At 54.2% G+C, this 23,719-nt stretch overlaps 11 protein-coding genes across 11 annotated transcripts; 4 read left to right on the top strand and 7 right to left on the bottom strand.

The window, feature by feature from the left end:
• Positions 1-745: 745 nt before the first annotated feature.
• AYO20_07309 (hypothetical protein) lies at positions 746-1,444 on the top strand (the record flags this gene model as incomplete). Its single annotated transcript, XM_022645595.1, has 1 exon — positions 746-1,444. One exon carries the CDS (start codon positions 746-748, stop codon positions 1,442-1,444), a length of 699 nt encoding a protein of 232 aa, XP_022498465.1.
• Positions 1,445-2,727: 1,283 nt separating this feature from the next.
• On the bottom strand, positions 2,728-3,441 carry AYO20_07308 (hypothetical protein; the record flags this gene model as incomplete). The annotated part of the gene is made up of 2 exons (XM_022645594.1): positions 2,728-3,294; positions 3,421-3,441. 2 exons carry the CDS (start codon positions 3,439-3,441, stop codon positions 2,728-2,730), a joined length of 588 nt encoding a protein of 195 aa, XP_022498464.1.
• Positions 3,442-4,724: 1,283 nt separating this feature from the next.
• Positions 4,725-5,459, top strand: AYO20_07307 (hypothetical protein; the record flags this gene model as incomplete). The annotated part of the gene is made up of 1 exon (XM_022645593.1): positions 4,725-5,459. One exon carries the CDS (start codon positions 4,725-4,727, stop codon positions 5,457-5,459), a length of 735 nt encoding a protein of 244 aa, XP_022498463.1.
• Positions 5,460-6,502: 1,043 nt separating this feature from the next.
• On the bottom strand, positions 6,503-7,528 carry AYO20_07306 (hypothetical protein; the record flags this gene model as incomplete). The annotated part of the gene is made up of 1 exon (XM_022645592.1): positions 6,503-7,528. The coding sequence occupies one exon, from the start codon at positions 7,526-7,528 to the stop codon at positions 6,503-6,505; it is 1,026 nt and encodes a 341-aa protein (XP_022498462.1).
• Positions 7,529-8,258: 730 nt separating this feature from the next.
• On the bottom strand, positions 8,259-9,320 carry AYO20_07305 (hypothetical protein; the record flags this gene model as incomplete). The annotated part of the gene is made up of 1 exon (XM_022645591.1): positions 8,259-9,320. One exon carries the CDS (start codon positions 9,318-9,320, stop codon positions 8,259-8,261), a length of 1,062 nt encoding a protein of 353 aa, XP_022498461.1.
• A 1,077-nt stretch (positions 9,321-10,397) lies between these two features.
• Positions 10,398-12,083, bottom strand: AYO20_07304 (hypothetical protein; the record flags this gene model as incomplete). Its single annotated transcript, XM_022645590.1, has 1 exon — positions 10,398-12,083. One exon carries the CDS (start codon positions 12,081-12,083, stop codon positions 10,398-10,400), a length of 1,686 nt encoding a protein of 561 aa, XP_022498460.1.
• Positions 12,084-12,780: 697 nt separating this feature from the next.
• Positions 12,781-13,449, bottom strand: AYO20_07303 (hypothetical protein; the record flags this gene model as incomplete). Its single annotated transcript, XM_022645589.1, has 1 exon — positions 12,781-13,449. One exon carries the CDS (start codon positions 13,447-13,449, stop codon positions 12,781-12,783), a length of 669 nt encoding a protein of 222 aa, XP_022498459.1.
• A 259-nt stretch (positions 13,450-13,708) lies between these two features.
• AYO20_07302 (hypothetical protein) lies at positions 13,709-14,452 on the top strand (the record flags this gene model as incomplete). Its single annotated transcript, XM_022645588.1, has 1 exon — positions 13,709-14,452. The coding sequence occupies one exon, from the start codon at positions 13,709-13,711 to the stop codon at positions 14,450-14,452; it is 744 nt and encodes a 247-aa protein (XP_022498458.1).
• A 317-nt stretch (positions 14,453-14,769) lies between these two features.
• Positions 14,770-18,069, bottom strand: AYO20_07301 (hypothetical protein; the record flags this gene model as incomplete). The annotated part of the gene is made up of 1 exon (XM_022645587.1): positions 14,770-18,069. One exon carries the CDS (start codon positions 18,067-18,069, stop codon positions 14,770-14,772), a length of 3,300 nt encoding a protein of 1,099 aa, XP_022498457.1.
• A 1,587-nt stretch (positions 18,070-19,656) lies between these two features.
• AYO20_07300 (hypothetical protein) lies at positions 19,657-21,035 on the top strand (the record flags this gene model as incomplete). Its single annotated transcript, XM_022645586.1, has 4 exons — positions 19,657-20,065; positions 20,157-20,535; positions 20,666-20,728; positions 20,807-21,035. 4 exons carry the CDS (start codon positions 19,657-19,659, stop codon positions 21,033-21,035), a joined length of 1,080 nt encoding a protein of 359 aa, XP_022498456.1.
• Positions 21,036-21,280: 245 nt separating this feature from the next.
• Positions 21,281-23,380, bottom strand: AYO20_07299 (hypothetical protein; the record flags this gene model as incomplete). The annotated part of the gene is made up of 6 exons (XM_022645585.1): positions 21,281-21,621; positions 21,722-22,496; positions 22,571-22,742; positions 22,840-23,084; positions 23,141-23,216; positions 23,274-23,380. 6 exons carry the CDS (start codon positions 23,378-23,380, stop codon positions 21,281-21,283), a joined length of 1,716 nt encoding a protein of 571 aa, XP_022498455.1.
• Positions 23,381-23,719: the final 339 nt, after the last annotated feature.

Genomic DNA, 23,719 nt, shown 5'->3' with positions numbered 1-23,719 from the left:
CTCTTCTCCCAACAACGCGACACCCGTGGTTGGGGCGATTAGCTCCCAAGTGGGAACGTGCAAAGCGGTTCGAGATCTTCGGAGAGGTTTTTAGGGGCGGAGCCCCCCTATCGGTACACGTACCTCGCCGAAGATCCCAAGTGCACACTGCACACCTGCACAGGCGCCGAGGTGCCCAGCCTGTGCCAGGTGCCTAGAGCCCAGTGCCCAGAAGCCTGGAAGTCCAGGAATCCAAAACCTCCGGGTTCCAGGTCCCACACAACTTGGTGGTATCGCACGTTACCAGCCATTGGGGGGAAATTAGCTGGCCCTCTGCCTCTGCTGCCGAGACACGCATGGCTATGCATACAACATCACACCACGATATCTCTGAAACTTTCTCACGCAACTCACCTAACGGAGAAGTGTCACTGCCAATGACTGACTGTGTTGATCCTTCATCTCCCGATCGCATGATTGTGTATTCTGTGCAAAACTCCCCATGATCATGAGGTGAGGCTTCTCGATGCTTCAGGCACAGACCATCAGATATTGGCACAGACCATGGGCTTCTTCTTCGACGGGCACATGACATGCGTATGTCTTGGGAGTGAGAGGCGAGGGTTGTATCGCACAAGACATATACACGAGACTGCCTGTCATCCTGAGAGGATGAAGGAGAGAATGCAATGTCAAAGCCAAACTACATCCTGAAATCACACAAAACGTGACCAAAGTCGATATATCCGCATACAAACAACCAAAAATGGCCGCTGGATGGTACTACCTCCCCTCGGATATCATTCCATACCCAACAACAAACATCTCCCATACGTACCCAGAACCGGGCCATCACCTGCACCACATCCCCGTGCCGTACGTGGCACACAAGGTGCTCACCAAGTTCCATGACAAGGACGAAGACATCCATCAACCAAAGACCGACGTGCGCGAGACCCAGGGCAACTTCTACCTGGAAATCGAGTTGCCGGGTGTCAAGGACCACTCGGAACTTCGTCTGCGCTGGACGACGAACCGTACGCTGCTGCTGACCAGTAAGACTCATCGGTCCGAGATCCCAGAAGAGGAGTCGGTAGAGGAGCCTGGTCAACCAAAGCCAGAGGCTGCTGCTCCCGCTCCAGCTCCCACCGAGACTGCTGCCCCTGCTCCTGCAGCACCACCGACGACAACGATACCACCGGCTCCAGTGGCAACGCAGGACCCCAAAACTACTGGCACAGACCAAACGCCCAAGAAATTCGCCCCTCACTTGACCCTGTCCGAGCGGCAGATCGGCGAGATGGTGCGGGCCTTCAACTTCCCCGTCGACGTCGACCGTGACAACACCCACGCCAAGCTGGACGCCGGCTTGCTGAGGATTGTGGTGCCCAAGGTTACCGAGCACGGCGAGGCCAAGCACATCCACGTGCCCATCCACCTGCCATCGTTCGCTTCCAGCGTCTGACTTACAAGTCCGTGTGAGAGGAGCGACCAGGGCCACCCACGACAACGACGACGGTGTCGCCGCCCCAGCGAGATTGTCGAGGTGATTCCCGAGCTGGACTGGCGGATCGCATCCGTCCTGTGCTGTGAGTATGGACAGTACTACAATGACACGGACGACGGGTCCGGCGCTGCTGACCAAAGGAGGAATACGAGACTGTAATAATCAACTCCCGTTGGAATTCCCTTTATTCCCTATCCGTCAAGGACCGAAGGAAGATTGAGAAAGAGAGAGCAAGAGTAATTATAGCAAGGACAAGGACAAGGACAAGGAGAATTTTGTCTGGGTCTGTATCTGCATCTGTGTATCATTAATGTTAATATCAACATTTGCAACGTGATACCCCAACCGAATCGGGTAATCGGGTATTTGCCTTTGTTTCCTATTTGGGAAGTCCTCCTTTTTTGACAGGAGTCGGGAAATGGAAGATACCAAGATACCTAGGTACCTTAGTACATAGGTGTATATTATGTGTAACTGTAAAAATCCTTCCAAGCGAGGTTCTTTCTTGCAGTGTGATGCCTATTTCATCGAGACATCTCTCTCATTCCTACTTCTTCTGTCTTGGTTGCATCCCAGCCGAATACGAACAGTCGCGCCGTCTGGCTGTGCACAATGCCCATACATACATACGAGTAGACCACCACTGGCTCACGATTAACTTAACAATTCTCCTCTCCTTTTCGTTTCCACGCCCTTCTCTCCCTCTTGTACCTTGCTTGTCTCGCTAGTTGCTTCTGAATTGAATTTCAACTTCCATCTCGTAGTAAGTACGCAGTAAGTAGAGAGCAGACGAGATACTTATGAACGTTGAGTATTTTTTAAGTATATATTTATTTCATTTCATATTTCGTATTTCATATTTCATCAACACGTGAGTAGACGTCAATGTTTAAAACACCCTTCCCTTTTCCTGGTGGTGTACAAATGTATAACCCGAACAAAACATCCCCACACATTGCCCATCCCATCAATCGCCCCCCTGTGACCTTTCCATAACTTCCCCTCAAATCCGGCTTCAGTCGTGCTGTTTAGGCCTTGAAGTCCGTGAAAAAGAGAAGAGAAAACAAAAAATATGTGAAACCGTCGAATATGCTCCTATATACACACCGAGCCGCTGGGGGAGCTGGGGCGCTTCAGGAAAGGTACATCGTGCTGGTGTTGGTGGTGATGGAAATGATGACAAAGGCGGGGCGAGGACATCACAGAGGACTGATATAGAGTCCTTTGGAGAGGGGCCATGATCACTCGTAGAATTCATCAGCCCAAATGTCCTCCTCAATGACGTCCTCTTCCTCGTTCTGCTCGACCCACTCGTGCTGTGCGATGGTCTCGTTCTCGGGCCACCAGCTCATGGGCTCTGACTCTTGCGAGGACCGCCGTCTGTGGACGTCTGGGTGGTGGGGGTGCTTCTCATGCTCGTGGTGGACTTTGACGGGGCTGACTTCAACGAAGCTAGGTCTCCGCTCACACCGTTCGGCGGCTTTGGTCATCGACTCGGCCGAGGTCGCCGACTGGTCCATAACCGGTGGAAAGGTCGCCTTTGCGTAGGGCTTCTCCATAGCCGGCGTGGACGGGGGCGGTGTGGTACCCGTGTTAAATGTCTCCGAGGGCCTGACTTTGGCCTTTTTCGCCATGGGCCGTGCAGCCTTGTCGGTGACGGGTTCCAATGGCAAAAACTCGGTCGATAGCGACGGGGCTAGGTAGAGGAAGTCGCTGTAGTCGGCTTCATTGTAATTGGGCACGTAGCCAGTGGTGGTGCCGACGTTGGCCGACGTCGGTGCCTTTTCCGTGTGTTCTGTGGGAAGATTCTGTATAGGCGTCACAGGTCAGCCATAGCACTACCAAAATGGGACGAGGGAGGTTCCCATTGGATCTCCATAGAAAAAAAAGGAGTTTCTTCGGGGGATCACTTATAGAGGGGATGGTAGACCTACCGATGCTGTGTGGGACATCATCTTGAGACTATTGGATTTGATGAGCTTTGGTTTGTTGATGTTGGTGTTGGTATTGTTGGAGGGATGCAGTAGACAAGTGAGTTGACTGTGATCTGGTCTTTCTTTCCTGGGATCAAACGAGTTCCTTGGGCCATTTTTATGTTCGGAATCTTCCTCTATGGCCCGATATGTCTCTGTAGTATCCAAAAGGGGTGGGATTGAGTAATTGGCGAGAATGATACACCTCAGCCCAGAAACTAACTGCAAGTTGCTCAGACACGTCAGGGTACAGAGGGTGCTCAGGTTACTTGGCTACCGGAAACCGCCGTATACGGGAGTCAGTGGTGGTGGTGGAGGGAGGTTGCAGGGTGGTGGGTAGTGGTGCGCAGTTGGTGGTTCGGCGATTGTCGCGTGGTGGTGTGATGGACTGACTGAGTGACTGAGTGACTGACTGAGGGACTGACACTGCGGACATTCTAGGCTCTTCGCGTGGCATTTTAGGCTTTGGTCTTGGCATTTCCTTTTTCCTCTCACGCGCGCTTGAAAATGCCGCGTGGCCCATGGCAGCTTCCATTGGTTGATAGGGCCAAATGGATGACTAAGAGGTAAAGTATTCGGTACTTGTGTATCAAATTCCTCATGCACTGACCGGTATCACCACCCATCACCCGACTTTTACTTCTCACCTCACACTCTACCTTCCACTTGTTATCTGTTCTATCTTGCAGCTGCATGATGAAATGGCCCCTTCTCGACACTCGGTTGACTCGTCTTTTCGTGACTTCCATCATGTACTGTAAAATGCCATTACTCCTTCTCCCATCCATTGCGCCATATCGTGCACGGATCAGACGGCCAATTCTTTCCTGAAACTCCCCCCCCAATACCCCGGATTTGCACCTTCGTCCCACCCGGTTTCACTCTCGCATCCATCTCCGCGCTTTGTTCCCATCATCTGATGCTTAAACCTCAAGTCTCTCTTGGTTCCGGTATGGCAGCCTATCGGAATCCCGCTGATGGTGTGAGTCTGACCCCCGCCCTCTGCGTGGCCAAACGTCCACTCTACTACATTCATGGAAAAGCCCATTCGGAAGCCTAGGTCGTCCGACGGCGAGCGCTCGGCCGTCAAGTGATGCTGTTTCTTTTGGCGGGGGGGCTGTGCCTGGTTCACCCAATCGTCATACGCATCCCGTGTCCATTTCGTCTCGTGAAGTGGATGTGTATTCGTTCCCCTCAACATCCGTGGTCGTCCAGCTACTTCTCTAGCGGCAAATCCGACCCGGCAAAAATGTCTCTCTCCAATCATGTTTGCTAATGACCCCATACGTGCTTGGTATAAAGACATTAACCCAGCCGCTGGGGTTGACGACTGGAGTACGCGAAGAAGATACCATGCAATAACCCCAGATACACCAGAAATGGTTGAGATTCCAGTTATAGTGACTCCTCCAGACTGCAACCCTCTCACAAACAGTCCAGATAACGAAGAACAGGCCCCTCACTTACACCAAGAGCCTGATTTTTCACCCGCCATTCACGAGGTGAAACAAATAACCACCTCGACAGTACTCAGGCCTGTAAACGCCACCGACACCATGGTGTCAGAAGGCACTCAGACCGAATCACCAAAGCAAACCCCGGGACAAGAGGTTTCGCCTGCAAGGGCGTTTAGTCCCGGCTATCCATTGAGCCCAGTCCGCTCTCACTCCGAGTCCTCGGGGCCCAAACCTCACTTTCCACCTTGGAGGGAACTCCGCCACCACATATACAACCCCCATCCCACTCATCCAGGAGCATTGTACAACGAAGGCAAAGTCGAGGGTCACCTCTCCCCTCCCTCGCCCCCTCCCAAGTGCCCCATGACGCCCCAGGCCGATCTATACGACGGCCAGTCGCCCTCCAACTTTGGCATGCAGTTTGACCGGCCCACCATACCACATTGGAGAAGGAACATCAAGCCAGCCACGTGTGCTCAGAACTATGAGGACCACAAGCACCGCATGCTGATGGAGTGGCTGAATAGGAGGAACTCCGTGTGAGCCCTCTCTGTATACATACACTTCCACAGGAGTGGGCATCCTCCTACTGAGGGGAATTGTCCCACGCTTATTCGAATTCGAGAGTGGATATTGCGATTCAATTTTTTGTCTTGGGCAAACTGCTATGCTCTGCTATGCACGAGAGTATGTCGACAGCAGTATACCACGCTGTCGGGCGTCTTTTATACGGGAACACCAGCATACACCGTACCAAACCGCACCGCACCGCTCACACTGGCAGGACGCCCCAACCAGCGACCTGGCAACCATGCCCCCCTTTTCTCTTGCTATCGGTATCACCACCACCTTTTTTCGGAGTGGGAACATCACAGTTACGGTTATTAGGGAGGGAACACCATTCATTGTGCTACTTGACATGCATGGCGGCTTTTTGGTCTTTGGATGAAGGAGGGAGATTATCAAACCATTCGTGTTTTATTCGAGATTGAAACCTTCAAGCAGCATTTTTAGCATCGGCATTTGACAATTGTTGTTGACATTGGCAGCGACTTTGCATCGGGATGGGCAAAAAGTTACCATAGGTCCATAATTCTGGTTGGAAGGCATTCCCTGCTTAGTGTTATCTTATCTTTTCCCCTCTTTGCTCACCGTATCGGCTGGCTTGAGGAAGGGTCTGTTGGTGGTTGGTCAGTCGGTCAGTCAGTCAGTCAGTCAGTCTGTCTGTCAGCCGACGGATGGTATGGTTGGATGTATTATCTATCACGTTCAAGGTTGGAACTCACTACATTGTAGTGACCACTGTACAATATCATCAATGATCTTTCATGACACATATAGATTTCGTCCCATATGTAATCAGATATATATATCTACAGCCAACTATTTCTCACACACGTCCCATGCTATGTCACGCCATACAATGCCCCATACTCTCGAGATTCACGAGATCCACGACGGAGTTATGGTCTGAATGTGGTTCGCCCCCCTTTACTCTACCACTAGCCCCGACTTCTTTCATCTCTTTTTTCCGGACTTCCACCACCCTCCTCCTCTTCCACCTCGCCCTTAAAACTGCGCTCCACTCAGAAAATAGCAACTCCGTTGACCGGACTGGCCACACCACCGGGGACGTAGCAGGGGACACTGGCGACGAAGAAGCTCCAGCGGCGCTGACGGGCGCACTCCTTGCTGAGGGCCTCGAGGTCGAGCAGCTCGCCAATGTGACACCCCCAGCCGGCGAGGAGGACCTCGTGCATGCTCCAGTCGTAGGGGGTGGGCCAGCGCTCGAAGCTGGGGTGGTCGGACGCGACGGCGGAGAAGTGCTCCCAGATCCAGCGGAGGACCTCGTCGGACTGCTCGACACCCCCTAAACCGGGGGGCGACATGGAGGTCAGGCGCTGGATCTCGGCCTGGCCCTCGGGCGTGCTGACCATCTCGTAGTAGGACTGGAAGAAGCCCGAGCGGACGATCAGGATGTCGCCGAAGCGCGGCGTCGTGTTGTCCTGCCACTTGAGCGTCTCGAGCAGCCACTCGAACTTGATGGCCGAGGTGTGGAACTGCTTGAACGAGTCACCCACGACCTCCCGCCCGGGCCCTTCGTCCATCCACCGCCGGAAGTCGACGAGGATGCCGCGGCCCATGACGCCGCCGTGCTCCACGGCGTTGTGAATCCCCAGGACATTCGGGTTTTTGGCGCCCTTGGCCGACGCACCCGCGATGTCCTCGACCGTGGTGTCGTTGTAGAAGCGGCCCGCCTTCTGGTATCCAAAGTGGCGCAGGCCGTCCCACTGGGTCGAGCTCTGCGTGTTGAACGACCACGTGTCGTCGTGCACCACGCGCGGCTTCTTCAGGTACACGTCCTTGACAAAGACCTGCCGGCCGAACAGCGGCTTCTGGCCCTGGAAGTCGAGCGGCGCGTCCAGCGGCACCCGCGTCCCGTTCTTGATCTCCGACGCCGCCGCCGCCGCCACCGTCTCGGGCGTCTGCCGGTTCAGGAAGCCCAGCTCGTCCGTCTCGCCGTACGCGCCCCACGCGTTGAGCCGCGCCGCCGCGTCGGCTTTGTTGAGTGGGAGCGACGAAAAGGGGACGGGGGGGCCGGCCGTCGACATGATTTTCGTTTTGCTGTCGCCGACGCACACTTTACCTTTGGGAGTTCTAGGTCTGGTTATATAGAAAGTTAGGGGGGGTGATTTGTCTTTCGAGGATCTTTATTCTCGAGGTGCCAAAAGTACTGCTGCTGCTGCTGCCGCCGTCGCTGATAGAGGTAGTGGAAGTGGTAGTGGTTGGACTGTGCTGGTCACCGAATTGGGGTTTCTAGGAAATACCGAGGACAAAAGGTACAAGACTCTTGTGAACCAGAAGAACTTTGTTCTGCTTGGACAACTACAACTGAGACTTGACACAAACGACCTTCAATGAGAATAATGGTGATTCTGAGAAAATCAAACAGAAAACCCCTCCCCAATCCACCTGGTGACCACCCCCTCTCGTTCCCCCCCTCGGATGGCCCGTCTTACTCTGTACCTGGCCGTTGCCTTACGACATCGAGGTATACCTCGTGTAATAGTGCGTACCTAGGCATGTACCCGAACAATCCCAAGGGATTCCAGAATTAATTTGGAGAAACGATCAACCCCAAAACGGCCAGCGCCCGATAAACCCGCCTTTGTGTTTGCTGAAGCTCGGCATAGCAGCCGGCTGGAGGAGAGAGGGAGAAATGTGAGGAGTATCAGTGCCAGCACCGGCAACCGGCAAGCTCTTGAATCCACTTCTGATGTCGACAAGCGGGGTCAGATCTCAACAGTCTTCGCGAAATATTAGCCATATATCACATGCTGCTCACATCACTACTGATAGTGCCAACAGTATATCTCCAGCCAGCTCTCCTTCTTGGCTGAGAAGCTGCATGAAGGTCCCCGAACTTATGAACCTATCGCGGTGGGTCGCGAGGAACTGAGACAGAATTCTTCGGAGTATATGCGGGCTTTTGGCAGACGTGGGACGGTTGGGGGTACTGTTGTACACATATTCGGTGACCTCGCAGATGGCAGTAATGCTTTCCTCGTCCAGTGGTTCTTGGGTCAGTTTCCGGTATATCATCATCAAGGCAGATTGCAACAATGCTCTGACCTCATAGACGTCCGCGAAGACTGCCAGTCTGGCTGTGTCGAGTAGATTAGCAGTCGCCAGACGTGGGAAGGGGATCATGTTCTCCATAACTTCTAGGATGTCTTTCACGCGAGTGGGTATGTTGAAATGGAAGTCTTGAAGCTCATCCAGGTGTCCAGGGAGACTGAGCTGTAGTTTTTCTGCACCACCTTCTGCAAGTCGCGCGCTGTAGGAGGAGAAAACTTTCAAGTTTTCCAGGCAGTCCCTGCAAAACAGCCCCTGTACGTATTCACCCTTGCTCGAACAACCAGATACTATGCAGTGAGCTTGCCACCTTAGGCTCCGAAATACGTCCTGGTTGCATTCGCCACATTGGGGGAATGTGAGGGAGAATCTCAGCTCCGATGTTCTGCAACAGCTCTTGCAACTGAACTTCTTATGCTCTCTCGCCAGTAGAAGTTCGATAAGCCTGCTTGTTGACGTTCGTTTTGTCGATGGAATGTGCGTGCTTGTTTCGTTGCCTGGCGTGTCGTTCGACGAGAGGTAGGCGTACGCAAGGAAATGCTCGAAGGTCCCTGGATCGACTTCTGGAAGCTCTGCGTATCTTTCGTCACCCTCTTTGAACGGCCCTTCTACGAGTTGGCGAAATACTCTTGAATGTGAAGAAACAATATCTGCATGGACAACGAAAGGTTTCTTCGAGGGTCCGACGTAATAAGTGAAGACATTCTCATTGAATCTATTGCAGTCATTTTGATTGCGGTCTTCCTCGCGAAACGATTGCGCATTCATTTTCGAGGAATCGTAATTGCAGTCATTGAGAATCGTGGGCGCAGGCAGAAAGTGCGGCGATATCGTGGCATCGTTGGAGGGACGTGTAACGTGATTCGAGCCTTTCTATGAATCTTTACCGACATTCGCACGGCTGCCAATCAATGGATCTTCGAATGCAGTTAGACATCATCGCCAAGTTGGGGGCATATGAAGGAAGGCAACTTTGGAAGAGGCGTTTTCGGTCTTATCAAGGACTCGACAGGGCGATGAACGCGAGGCGCTGCTCACTTCCGTAAATATATACCTCGTTAAACCTTTGAGGTCCGTGTGTTTGTCCATCGGTTAATGCTTGGATTGGAGACTCGAAGTGGTTGGTTAGTTGGCTGACTCGGGCTTTGATCCGCCGACGTACACACATTGCTGAGGGAAACCTGACTCATGCCTGGCTTGCTGGGAAAAGGAGGAGCATCTACTCGTAGGTAGAGAAGGGGTGATTCAGGAACAGAAAGAGATAGAAGTGCGTGAGATCAAAGAGGAAAAGGGAAGGCATCGCATCCTCTGCTATCTACCGTGTCATCGACTGTCCGTCCATCCATCCACACATCCCTCCTCCCTCCATGCCCACCAAGACAGCGTTGAGCCTTGATCGTTGGAAGATGCTGAGACCCCAATAAGAATTTGTGCATCCATAAAAGTACAATACAAAACCAACTTGCCCATCAATGAACCCAGCAAACCCAATAAACCCATCCGCATCAACCCTGTGCTTGCAAGACCTGACCTGAGCCTCTCCAACCAGACCAACTCATTCGCTCTGTGGCGAAAAAAACACATTCTCATGCATCTCACTTGACCCTCTCAACCACCACTGGGTCTGAATTATTACTGTTGATACACAGCACAGAATCCTCATACTGCTGTCCGAAAGATCCCCCAAGCAATTTTTATCAGAGGTTTTGTGTTTGGCCCCCGATGAGAAACTGTATACCATAAGACTTTTTGCCCAAGGCATGTTGGAGTAGACTGAAAGCTTTGTGAATGGCCTCAGCTGCTAAGCAGCCCCAGCATGCTGCCAGAGCCAATTCCACCCTAAAATCACGCCGCATGCCCATTGACCCCATTGACCAAAGGAACGGGAACACCTGCAATGACGCTGAATTGACCACCTGCACCAGCCCAGACCAATTTCTTGTCTCTGACGGCCGTGTTGTCAATCAGAGTGGCCAGTTCCACGTCGTCTGAAGTGCCCTGTCCCGTCTGGTAGGTGGTACTGAAACCCCATGAGTACGCCTTGCCATACTTGTCAATGGCGATGCAGTGATCAGAACCAGCCGCGGCCATGAGAGCCTCAATCTTGGGAATTTGGGTGGGAACAACCAAAATTCGTGGGTGGCCAGCTGAATCGCGCACAACATCATCTTCCGGAAGTTCCTTGAGATTCAGCCCCGACTGATTACCGTCAATTCGTCCCCAGACCAGCAGTTCGCGTTTGTCCGTGACAGCGACAGTGTGGTGGGACCCTCCCTGAATACAAGTCACTTTGCCAAACTTGCCGCGAAGCGTCTCAACAACAATAGGCATGTGCACGTCGTTCCCTTTGGTGTTGCCACTCTCGTCGAATTCTTTGGGAATGCCCGTCTGCCCAAAGTTGTTCAAACCCCAAGAATAGACGTCGCCATTCGCCTTCACGGCAAACGAATTGTACGCTCCTGCCCCGACGTACTCGATTTTCTTGAGTGTACCGATGGCCGTCGGAATCAGACTGTTCGTCGCTCTCCGCTCCAATATCCGGCGACCTAATTGGTTCTGTTGCCCTGAGCCCCAGCAATAGACAGCGCCATTGCTCTGCAAGGCAAGGACGTGATTGGCACCAGCTGCAAGCTGGGTAATCTTGCTGAGCCCTTTGATCAGCTTCGGCCGGAGCTGTATCAGTGTGGTGGGATCAAAGCCAAAAATGCCTTCATTCGAGCGAAATGTGCCCCATCCGTACACATCTCCCTGAGTTGTGAGAGCAAAAGTGGCACTGTCAGTACAGGCGACTTGGCTGAAGACGACGTCTTCAGGAATATCCGACAGGTCCACTTCCCCCGGGGTAGATTCCTTTGGGTTCACGGCTGTTTCCGAACCGCTATCCGAGTCGGAATCACTGGCATCCTCGTCATCAATATCGCGAAGACCACCATCCCAAGCAGTGTCTCGACCCAGTGCGCCCTGGTCATTGACACCCCAGGTCAGGATCTTGTTGTCGTGGGTCAAAGCCGCAGTGTGCATACCGCCAACTGACAGCGCCACCACTCCCACATTGTCCGGGCTGAGGTTGGGATTGTATCGCGGTCTCTTCACTTCCGTCTGACCTTTGGCACTCCCAAGACCAAGTTCTCCAGAAGAGCCTTCTCCAAACACATATACATTGAGTTTTTCAGTAGGAGGCTGGTTGATCTCTGCCTTGGTTATCTTGGGCTTTTTGGTTCCAGTCGGTTTGGCTGAAGGAGCAGCTTTTGTCTTGGGTAGTGTGGGTTCGTCATCAGGAAGCAGTCGCACTCTCTTGGAATCCTTGGTCTGATCTTCATCTTCGACCTCCGGCTCCGCCTTCCGCTTGCTTGTCTTTTTTACAGGAGCGTCTGAGACTATTAAAACAGCTTCAGGGGATTTCTTCGCGCGGGCGGTGGTTCTCTTGCTCGCGGTAGAATGTTGGGGTTTCGCCTTCTTCTTGGGAAGTGGCGCTAACTCAGTTGTTACTTTCCTCGGGTAGGATAGCTTGCGGGCTCGAGTGCCAGACATGTTTAATCTCGTCGGTGACGCGACGCAGGGGACTCGGATGGTCAGACGAATACAAAGAGAGACGGTGAGTTGCTCGGTACAAACTGATGGAATGACGAGGGGTGCTCGCAAGAGAAGAGACCTCCAAGCAAAGAAAAGAGCCCTGGAAGAAAAGGGAGTGATTACGGTCAAAAGTACGAGGTAGTCTGAGGGTAATTCGGTTGAGACGAGTAGGTGTGTGCTGGTACCCAGAAAAAAAGTTGTTAGCGCATCAATTGTTATGGTTGCCAATTGGACGTGACACGAGCGCAGCCGCACAGCCCGAAATTCCGCGTGACTAAGCAACACGAGTGCCTCGAGTCCCGCCCAACATCTCCTGACTCTGCAATGGATTCACTACTTGTACAGTCACGATGAATGCAGAGTGAAAATGGTTAATGCATTATTTGTGAGCGGTTATCTCACGTTCGCACACAGAACATGTTCCTACAAGTAATGGCGAAGGAATCTTCTGCGAGCCACCCTTACAGCCCCGTAGATATGCCCTCCAGCCAGATAATATGATACAATTTGGAGCCAGCTTCGGTTGTCTTCGACCGTGGAATCAATCTGACCTCCTGCTTGCTCAGCTGTTGTTCCTTCCTTCAAACACCGTCACGCAGCAGACAATGTCGTCTTCTTGCGGGGACAAGTATCTTGGTGACCATGCCTTCTCCATTTAGACAACAGGCTTCAATTCTCGGTTGCCTTTGGCGCGGGGATTCGGCGCGTTCTCGTTTTCCTGGATGTAGAATCGTCGGAGCAACATGATGGCTTCTTTTCTGAATATCCCTCCATAGCTTGGATAGCCCTCCTCCAGACCTTTATCAGAATGAACCGGCAGCACACTCCCGTTCCCTCCAAATCGATCATTGCCACACCCAAAGTAGACACAGCGAATGCCGTACTGCCTCAGGGCTGAAGCGCACATGATGCATGGTTCAACCGTCACGTAGAGATCCGTCTCCTTGAGTTTTCGGGCTGGCATCTTGGAGAGAAATTGTGCAATGGCGAGGAATTCGGCGTGGCGAGTGCCGTTGAGAGATCGGTTGGTGTCATTCATGCCTCGAGCAACGACTTCGCCCTCATGAACCAGAACACACGCAACAGGAGTTTCGCCTCCGCGGAGTGCTTCTTCGGCAACATCGATGGCTTGACGCATGAATCCCTGGTGGAGCTCGAGGTTTTTGAGAACTTCAGCATCAAGTCTGTCCTTGTCACTTTTGGCCTCGGGCTTGCTGTTGCTGGTTGTCATCTCGTCAGAGTCTGAGAGATCTAGGAGGCCCGTGTCAGTGAAAGGGTAAAAGTCAGAGCCTCCAGGCCCGGAGAGGTCCTGGAGGAGGTCCATGGCGACTACATCTTGACTCACTGGAGAGCACACAGGAGAAGAATCTGTAAATGTCGTGGTGGATTTCTACTGCCTCGCGCCACCTCGTATTCGGGCTAGTTGCCCTTTACAACAAAGGCGGCGATGGGTGCGGGTTGGTGATGGCCAGGACTAAGCGTGGAGTGAACTGAAGAGCTGAATGTTTGTAGGGAAGATACAAGTTGTTTGCCGTCACCATCATAAAGTTTTTTTTTCTTTCGGTGCGTTGTGACTGCCAAAGATGACCTTTCGCAGTTTCCTGCTGGTGCTGCTGGCCGTTTGTACCTGGACTGTCCTGGCTGCGAGCGATGCCGCAGCCTCTCAACTACCCAAGTCGGTCACTTTGTCGTACGAATTGATCGGATCTCCCTCCGTCAAACCGCTTGTTACTATCTTTTATGATCCGAAGACTTCTAAGCACGCTTTGTCTTCATGGACACCTCCTTCTCTCGAGTCACTCCAATCGACCACCCCCGAACCTACCTCGTCGAAGCTGCTTCGGATTGTTTTGCCCAATGGCAGTTCTACTGTAACAACCCTTGACACATTCGGCAAGGATGTCCACCAGAAAATCGATCTCTGGATATCTCCAGACGACGGATCAGTTTTCTCTGCCTCGGTCTCAGCCCTTTCACCACCCCCGTTGACCGCGGAAGAAGAACGGTACCAGAAGAAAGTTGAAAGAGCTAAGGCTAAGGGAAGGCCCATACCACCTCCGCCTCCGGTGCCAAACACGAAGAAAGCAAGAGAAGAAGCAGCCAAAGCAGCAGCTCTTCATGAGCCCATCAAAGTCAGCCTTATCACCTACGGTGCCGGCCCCTCACCTGACCTCGCAACTCGGAAACCACCTCAGGTCGATGCTGAAGGCAGAGAGGTTGTGCAGGAAGAACAACAAGAGAAGAGCTTTTTCCAGAAGTACTGGTGGGTGTTTTTGATCGCTACTATGCTTATGATGGGTGGCGGTGGAGGAGGAGGAGATAAATAAAACCCCGAAGTCAATATCTTCGACTTCTGCAATCATGGATCTCTGACTTCGAATACCGACGAATGTCCAACAATCTCTTGTTGTTCACTAACCAGGAGTACTACAAGACCAATCCGAACGCCCCAAACCGGCATCTTGGTAATGGACAAGAGGCCAAATCAGCTATGTCAACTTATGATCGTCCGCCAGTGCTGTACACCGAAAGACATGCCTATACCAATTGTTCCAGACTCACCAGGCAAACCCATTCGCCAGTCAACCTTCCGATCAGAAATACACCGTATGCATTCAATGGACTTCAAAATCTGTCGTCGCAGCTAATGCAGAATATCGTCTGGAAGCTCGCAATACACCCGCCTACCTCTTCCCCAGACACTGAGATCCCAAACTTGTAAGCCTCTGTCAGTCAGGACGATCAATTCATTCTCGGCAACCCTCCTCCGTTGACTCCTTCTGCGCCGCGGCTCCGATTCCCCTGAGTGAGACAACTCTGGAGCGGTCGACACACCACGTTCCTGGTCTGTTTTTTGCGGGGGCTCGTCTCTTCTCCCTCCAGCTGAAGCTTCCGTTACCTCAATTTCCTTGCCTTTGGCTTGGTCTACCTCTGCTGAATCTGCAGCTTTCGGCTCAGGGGGTTCAAGGACTATCGTGCTTGTGATGCTGGGGTAGTCGGGAGGACGAGCAATATGTTTGATCTGTCCGATCAACTTGGACTGCGAGAATGGTGCTGGGGGTATTTCATGCGAGACAGCTATCATTGCCTCCTGAATCTGGGTAGACGTGTGCTCTGAGCAGGTGGGAGTCTGCAAATCTGATATCGGTGATGATTGGTCGTGGTACTGTGGTAATCCAGAGGGTTGCGGCCGATCGTGTGGACGAAAACTTCCTATAGCTACTGACGTTCCCGAATTGTCGGATCTCTCACCTTCTGCAATCTCCTGCTGTGGAGTCAGCGAGGCCGTGTTGTTCATTGCTACATTCTCATTATCGTTCTCCTTTCCTTTTTCCTTTTCCTTTTCTACACCTCCCATCTCATTCGCTAATCCCTGTGCATCTTGGCCTGTTGTGTATACGTCTCCCACATCGCTGGCCGCCTCTTCGTCGACCCGGTGTGGCTTTCCCAACGACCAGCACATCTTTCGTACCACGGCTCCACCGTCCATCTTCAACACGAGCGGTCGGAGCTCAATGGTGCGTTCAAGAGGCCAGCGGCTCTTCACGTGCGGGTAGAAGCTCAGTAAGTCCGCGAGCGAGAGCGAGGTGGATGTGCTAGAGGCGACGGATCCGGGTGCCTTTGGTGGGATTGTCGGAGCCGAAGACGCCGGAATAGGTTCTTCAGTAGCGGGTGGTGGCTCTGCAGGTTCATCGTCGTGGTTGTTGTCGTCACTTTGAGGGTTGGGATTGTGGTCGCCAACGGCCACGTTCTCTCCTGTATTCAAGACGTTTGAGTCGGTGTCCTCGTGTTCACTTTCGCTGCTGCTCTCGCTGCTGCTGGTGCCCGTGCTGACGGCGTCGTCGCTATCGCTGTCCTCGTCCCACGCCTCCTCGCACAGCGCCCGCGGGTCCAAGGCATACACCAGCACGCGATCCCACTGTGCGACGGCAATGCGCTCCCCTCTGGGCGATATGTTTATGGTGTCCAGCCCTGTCAGCGTGGTGCGTTGGGGAGCCCACCCCCACAGTCTGGCGGCGACGCGCAGGTCTGTGCCGTGCAAGGTATCGGCGTCCGTGTCGTCGGCGTCCGTGTCCAAGCCGGGCTCATCAGCGTCGGCCTCGGAGTTGTTGTCCGTGTCATCGTTATTATCGTTGTCATCGTCGTCGTCGTCGTCATGGTCTTCTTCTACTCCGTTGCCGTCCGAGGCCATGATGACGTCCGGGTGGGGATTATCGTGGGGCTGGACGTGGACGACGTTTGAGTGTCGTCTCCTCCGGGACTGGCGCGGCGGGCGGGGCAGAGCGGGCAGGTCGTCGTTGAACCTCGAGTGGGAGCAGAGATCGTAGAGGACGCGCTCGCGGATCTGCACGATGGTGAGGACCTGCGGGCCCGTCTCGGTGACGAGACCACCGCACCTGTGAATGTGGACTGTCGGGAGCTTGGCCGTGCCCACGCAGAGGATGTGGCTGACGCACTCGACGTCGGGCGGCGCGACGAGGTCCGAATCCGCCGTCGTCGGTGGCGGGAACGTGGTCGTCTCGTGGGTGCTGAAGAACGGTAAACCCAGCGAAAAGTGGTTGCCGTCGATGGCCGTGTGGGTGGCCCGCCGGACGCGTCTGCGCAGCATCTTGAACGCGTCGCCGGGCGGCGGATAGCTTACGGGGGACACGATGGGGCTGAAGACGCGGGTGCGGACGGGTTCGTTGGCCAGCAGCGTCGTGAACGGCACCGTCGACCCGGGCGCGTAGAGGGACAGGCGGCGGCCGTCTTTGAAAAATGCAATGGCGCGCGGTCGCAGGGGGAAATGCAACAGGCGGAGATCCTGCCCGCTGTCGTGGCGGCTGCTGCGGTTGAACTTTTCGCGCACCGAGGTGACCGTGTAGGTGATGCCGCCACTGTCAGTGTCGTCGTCCGCGGTCTCCCGGGCAAGGTCGACCCGCTCGCCGGACCTGGACGGATAGATGGGGCTGGGCCGGTCATAGGGGTAGAGAACCCAGACGCTGTATTCGCCCGGCTCGTAGCGCGGGAGGTGGTCGGCCGTGTAGAAACAGACCGTGGCATCTGACGTGGGGGTCAACGTATCTGGGAGATCCCACAGAATGGCGCACTGGAGCCGGTTGTTGACCGCCAGGTGGACGGGGACCAGAACATTGTCGTTGATCGACTTGTGGGTGGGTATAGGGAAGAAGACGGGTCGATCACTCCGGAACATGTCATAATGGAGGAGATGGTAATGCGCACGAGAGGAGGAAGACGAGGCTTTGGATTGGTTTCTTTCCCGCAATGAGGCAGTCCGATCAGACCGAGTACACCGGTGCTTGGCTGTGTGGCTGTCGAGAGTCTCTTTCACGGATGCCTTGACCGTCGTCGGCTCGGGATGGGACGTGTCGTTGGCGGGATCCTCTTTCGGTGGCGTCCAAGCGTACAACACACTGATGTAATGGCTCTTCTGGACGGCTTGGATGATTTTCGCACTCCCATCCGCGTACGGCGACTCGATGCTCTCACCGGGTAACTCGTTGTGCCAGTTCAATCGGATTCGGAGGCTGTTCTTCACGACCAGACACACGTTATTTCCCCACTCACTCTCGACGCCGAGGCAGGATGCGCGCGCATCGATGGTCCCCAACGTATGTTTGGGAAGGTCCCAGCTCCGACAATCCGCCGTGAAATTGACTCCATAGAGATGTGAAGTGGCGCGTTGACGGAAGATGAGGAAGAGCTCACTGGTCGGGATCGACCGGTTCTCCAACCCTAGCTTCAGGCCGGGGACGTGGCGGAGATGGTAGAGGATGACTTCCCGACTTTGCGACGCCAGTGAGAAGAATCTCAGGTTGACGTGAATCAGCTGGAAGAAGGTCGGGGTGGTGCTGAAATAGAATATCTGCTGCAGGATTTCCGAAGGCACGGAACCGAGGGTTGCCCTCGCCTTGTGCCGCGAGATGAGTGGTTGGTCTGGCATCCTTGCTGGGCCTTTCCCCTTCGCTCACATCGCGTTTGGTAGGAAGATGATAGGTATATAGGCGGATTGAATCTCTCTAGGTCAATGTAGATCGACGGCTTGTCCTCAACTACGTCTGCTGCATTACATGAAGCGCTTTGTAACCGCCGCTTTGAAGTCTTGACTCTTGAAAGATCAAACAGAAACTGTCTTGGAGTTTACACCGCCCTCGGGAGCCAAGAATGTTTGTGCAGACGTAGGGTCAGATGGAGCGACGGCTCTCTGAGGACCTGAGAGAGACGGTTGCGAAGAAGTTTACAGGGTCAGACGACAAGAGTTGAAGAGGAAGATCACCCACGTCTGGACCCAACTCGAACTGGCACGACTGCCAGTGATGGAATAGAGTCTGGGGGTGATTGATGCCTAAAATTGAATGGCATCATCTGATTGGTTCCTGGAGGTTTAGGTTCGCTAGACTCACGCTGGTGCCATAATTGTACTTACGAGCATCCACAGGCAAGGCTACGAGGCTGACGACCACGCCAACACATCCCCAGCCTCAGCACATGCATACTTTCGCTGAGGATTGCAGAGACGTTCTTCCCATTCCTGAGAGTCCCTGGATTGCGGCGCATTGCACTGTGCATAAGCAGTAAGAACTCCCTTTCGCATATCTGTTGATGTAGTAGTGGTAAGAGCTTGTGCCAATCGTTGAAATTGTCTGCTGGTGGAGTATCTCTCTGCGCAGGTCTATGAGGCTCACGGGAAGGGTTTCGATGTACACATGTTCTCTTGACGACAACTTGAAGGTGTATGGACAAAAAGATCGACCTGGCAATCACAGAAATGTAGCCCCTATTTTTGTCTAGCCTCGCCAAGACAGCCGATTTAAGGGGGGATCATCCATAGCATACCTCTACAACCTCTCGACACTTGTCCTGACAATGAACCCAGCTCATGAACAGCTAGTCAACGGTAAGAGAACATTGTCGCTCGATGCTTCAACGTCCAGACTGACCAAGTGTGTTCTCTGCCTGTTTGTGTTACCAGCCAACAGTAGAAATTCTCTTGTTCAAACCTTGTTCTCAACATCATCTCTCTGTACAGCTGGACCTCTGGTCATATCCACAACGACATCACCAAGAAATCGGCACAAAGGCCGCTGCAGAAAATTATATCTCGTATGTCTGTCACATCCGCGGCGGACAGAGTTGAGCCCGAAGAACCAAAAAGAAGGCGGCGGGAGTCTCTTCCGCTGGCCGGGGAGTTACCGGGAATTTCGGCAGCTCGAGTTCAGATACCACATATGGACCGCTTATGAGGTTCGCGAGGAGCACACCTCAAACGGGAGGAGAGAACAGTCACACAGTGTGGGTAGTCGGGAAAAGAAAGACCGGGTCTGTGTTCTCTCACGGCCCAAGAAGTATTGCCGCGTCTGTAACACAATGTCAATTTAACAAAACGTCAATATATATATCAATCCGCGCACCTCTTCTATCAACCACCGATATCACGTGTGAACAAATTCCACTGACGGGCCAGTCACCACACACCATACCTCATCGCCTCCACAGGGCCGAACCCTCGATCAAGGCGCGGGAAAGAAGGATGGGTTCGATGGGCGCTGACCTCCCCCAAACTGCCCCAGCGGCCGTTCTGACCGGCGCATATGGCGAGCCGTACACGATCAAAGACGTCCCGATCCCCGTGCCGCGTCCTCATGACGCCCTCGTGGAGCTGGAGTACAGCGGCGTGTGTCACGGGGACGTCTACGCCCGGGACGGAGGTGGTCCTGCGCCCAAAGACCCCGTGCGACCGCTGACGGGCGGCCACGAGGGCGTTGGGAGAATAGTCGCCATGGGCACGGAGGGTCTGGACGGGTTCAAGGTCGGCGACGTCGTGGGCATCGCCTGGAGGAGCAGTGTCTGCGGGACGTGTCAGGCTTGCCAGGCCGGGTCAGAGAATCACTGTTTCAACCAGAAGATCACGGGGGCGCACGTCGACGGGACCTTTCAACGTATGTGATTTTCTCCTGGCTTGAGTTCAAGTTTCTCCCGCTACAAGTGTGAACTGACGCTTTAAACTCAACTCACGTCCTTCTTGGTTAGGATACATCTCCTTTCCGACCTCCCAGCTCGTGCCCGTCCCGTCTGGCGTCTCGTTACCCAGTGTCTGCCCGATCCTGTGCGCCGGAGTCACCGCCTACGCGGCGCTGCGGCGCATGGACCCCCAACCGGGCAAATGGTGCGTCGTGGTCGGCGGGGCCGGCGGCCTGGGCCACCTGGCCATCCAGTACGCGCGGGCCATGGGGCTGAAGGTGCTGGCCATCGACGGCGGCGCGCCCGAGAAGCAGCGGTTCTGCGCCAAGATGGGCGCCGACGTCTTTGTCGATTTCACGGCGCCGGGGCTCGTCGAGACGATTGTCGACAGGACGGGCGGCGGGGCGGATTACATTCTCGTGCTGAGTCCGCATCAGTCGTCGTACGAGTACGTTTTCCCGTCCTTTTTCTCTGCTAGCATTTTGCCAGTGTTATATCTTACACATTACACATCACGAAACTCTCCATTTTCGTGGCAAGGAAAAGGAGACAGTTCCCAGCTGACGTGTGTGATCCAGTGCCGCGGGAGGATACGCCAGGTTCGGCGCACAGATCATGGCCATTGGGATCGGGAATCTGCAGTAAGTTCCGAGATTCAACCTCCCCCCCCCCTCCCTGGGTTTCGTTCCGTATCTCTAACCCCGGGGCAAATTAAAAAGCATGTCCCTCCGCCCCCTTCTGAAAAAGGACCTGCTCGTCCGCTCCAACCAGACGGGCACAAAGGCCGACATGAAAGAGGCCCTGGCGCTGTTCGCGGCCGGCAAGGTCGTGCCGGAGCTCGAGGTCGTGGAGTTGGGCGACATTAACGGCGCGTTGGACAGGATCAAGCGCGGGGACGTCATGGGGAAGTTGGTGGCGGATTTGAGGGGTCCTACCAAGGAGAGGTAGAAGGAGGGATAATGGGAGAGATGGGTAGGTAGATGGACAGGGAGAGGGGGGGAGAAGGAGAAAAGTCGGCAAAGATTTATAGACTTGAGGATTCGATGTAGCCGATGAGTCTAGACTCTATCGACCCCTACCTAGGTGTCCTTGTGTGGAACAGACAAGTTTTCATCCACACCCTCCATCCCTATCTTCTCTTCCATCATCCACCTCCCTCGTCATCTCCACCTCTACTTCTACCTCCCCCAAGCCTATCGAATCCCATCCACTTGCTGCCCCGAATGCCACGTCCCCACAGCCATGGCCGTCGGGTCGGCGTTGTACTTCATAAAGATGGTTTTGAGCTCGGTGTAGGTGTTGAGGCCGTGCAGGGACAGCTCCTTGCCCATGCCGGACTGCTTCCAGCCGCCGATGGGCATGTCGACGGCGCGCACGGGCACGGAGCAGTTGATGCCGACGGCGCCGGCCTCGAGCGCCTTGGCCACGCGGACGGCGCGGTCAAAGTTTTGCGTGTACACGGATGCTGTGGACGATTGGGGCACAAGAGGGGCCGCGGGGTCAGTTATACATTCTGTATACTGTGTATCTTTGGCTTTGTGGAGATGTATAGCGCAGGGACGGGGAGCGAGGACAGGAGAGGAAAGGAAAGGAAGAAGTAATTCACGTCGGAATGGAGAGAAAGGGATACTCACAAAACAACCCAAAGTCGGTACAGTTGGCCTCGGCAAGCACCTCCTTCTCGTCCTTGAAGGTATTCAAAATCACCACGGGCCCAAAGATCTCCTCGGTGTAGGCAGCCGAGTCGAGCGGGACGTTTTTCAAAATGGTCGGCTCGATAAAGGCGCCCGTCGTGCCGTGTCGCTTGCCGCCGCACACCAGCGTGCCGTCTTTACTCCCTTGGTCGACCAGCCGCTGGATGTGGGCCAGCTGCTTCTGGTCGACCTGCGGGCCTTGGAACGTGCTCGGGTCGGCCGGGTCGCCCAGGGTGACTTTGGCCATCAGCTTCTTGACCATGTCGATGTACGCGTCGGCGATGGACTCCTGCACTAGCACGCGGCTGTTGGCCTGGCAGTGCTGGCCGCTGTTGTGGTTGATGCTGTAGTGCGTGTACCGCGCCGCGGCCTCGAGGTCGGCATCCTCAAAAATGATGGCGGGCGACTTCCCACCCAGCTCCAGCGAGACGTTCTTGAGGTTCGAGTCGGCCGCCATCTTGAGGATCTTGCGGCCCGTGGCCACGGATCCCGTGAACGAGATCTTGCGGATCTTCCTGTGCAGGCCGATGGCCGAGCCCGTCGGGTCGCCAAACCCGCTGACCACGTTGACCACGCCCGGCGGAAACCCGGCCTCCTTGATCAGCGCGGCCAGTTTGATGGAGCTCAGCGGTGCCTTTTCCGACGATTTGAGTACGACCGTGTTGCCGCAGATCAGGGCTGGGGCGACCTTGAAGGCGAACATGATCATCGGGACCTACATTGACTCTCAGCAACTTGACGAACGCTGGAACAACAGTGGTGATGGCCACCGAGGACAAACGAACTCACATTCCATGGAATAATCAGACCGACCACACCATAAGGCTGCCGCACACTGACGTTGAGAAAGTTTGGGGAGGAGAGACTCGATTCTCCCAGTATATGGTATCCGCTGCCGGCAAAATAGTTGAAGACGCCCACACAAGCCGGGATGTCCATTTTCTTGAGCAATTCAACGGGCCTTTGGGGGAGTAATGTAAGTTAGTTATCCTGACTGCACTCGCGAAGAACCCCCAAGCTTAAACCTGTCAAAGCTGGAAGGAGACGGTGCTGCTTACTTGCCCATGCACATCGAGTCCAACTCGGCCAGCTGGGGGGCGTCTCTCTGCACGAGCTGGGCAAACTTGAACATGTAGGCTGCCCGCTCATGGGCGGCAATGCTGCTCCACTGGGGAAATGCAGCCTCGGCGGCGTCGACTGCGAGATCGACGTCCTCCTTTGTGGCTTCATGGACATGACATATCTCTTGGTCGTTGTAGGGATTGTAGACTTTGAATGTCTTTCCCTGCTTGCCTTGGACGAACTAATCCATCAAGTCAGAGTAGTTGTTCGAGAAGTAAAACCACCTGGAAGACATACTTCGTTGTTGATGAATAGTCTCGTCTCTATGGCGTCTGAGGTCATCTTGGAGATTCTTGACCGGGATTGATAGTGTCTGATATCTTCCACAGTACAAGACAAATTTCGCCGTATATCAGGTCAGAATGCACACAAGCCAATCCTCGATGACAAGGGTCCTTTGGCGATGAAGAACTGAAGTCTAGCCGCCGCCAATAACTGTATGACCAGTTTCCCGGGTCGTTCTTTCGGATACGCCATGTTGGTTTCTGGGTCGGGGATGAGATCCCGAGAGACCCCCGGTTACGGTGTCGGGTTTGCCAAGGCGGAGGAAAGGGGGAGAACGAGGCTGAGGATTGTTTTCTGTGTACGAGAGAGATACTGATACCTAACGAGTTGGGCGAGGTCGATATACCATGGACAGCAAACACAGTGAGTAGTCTCACAACTCTTCATTTTCAGCATGCCTGGGGTGCTCGGAATTGGACGATATTCATGTGACGACGACGAAACACGAAACAGAGACCAAGAGTCCCCGGAGAACAAGCAGTACCGAGATACCTACCGAGTACGAGTGTGACGGGATTTCGCCTGTCAGAA

The sequence above is a fragment of the Fonsecaea nubica genome (assembly GCF_001646965.1).
Source record: "Fonsecaea nubica strain CBS 269.64 chromosome Unknown Scaff50, whole genome shotgun sequence".
Taxonomy (NCBI): domain Eukaryota; kingdom Fungi; phylum Ascomycota; class Eurotiomycetes; order Chaetothyriales; family Herpotrichiellaceae; genus Fonsecaea; species Fonsecaea nubica.
This window is presented reverse-complemented; position numbering and strand designations above follow the sequence as displayed.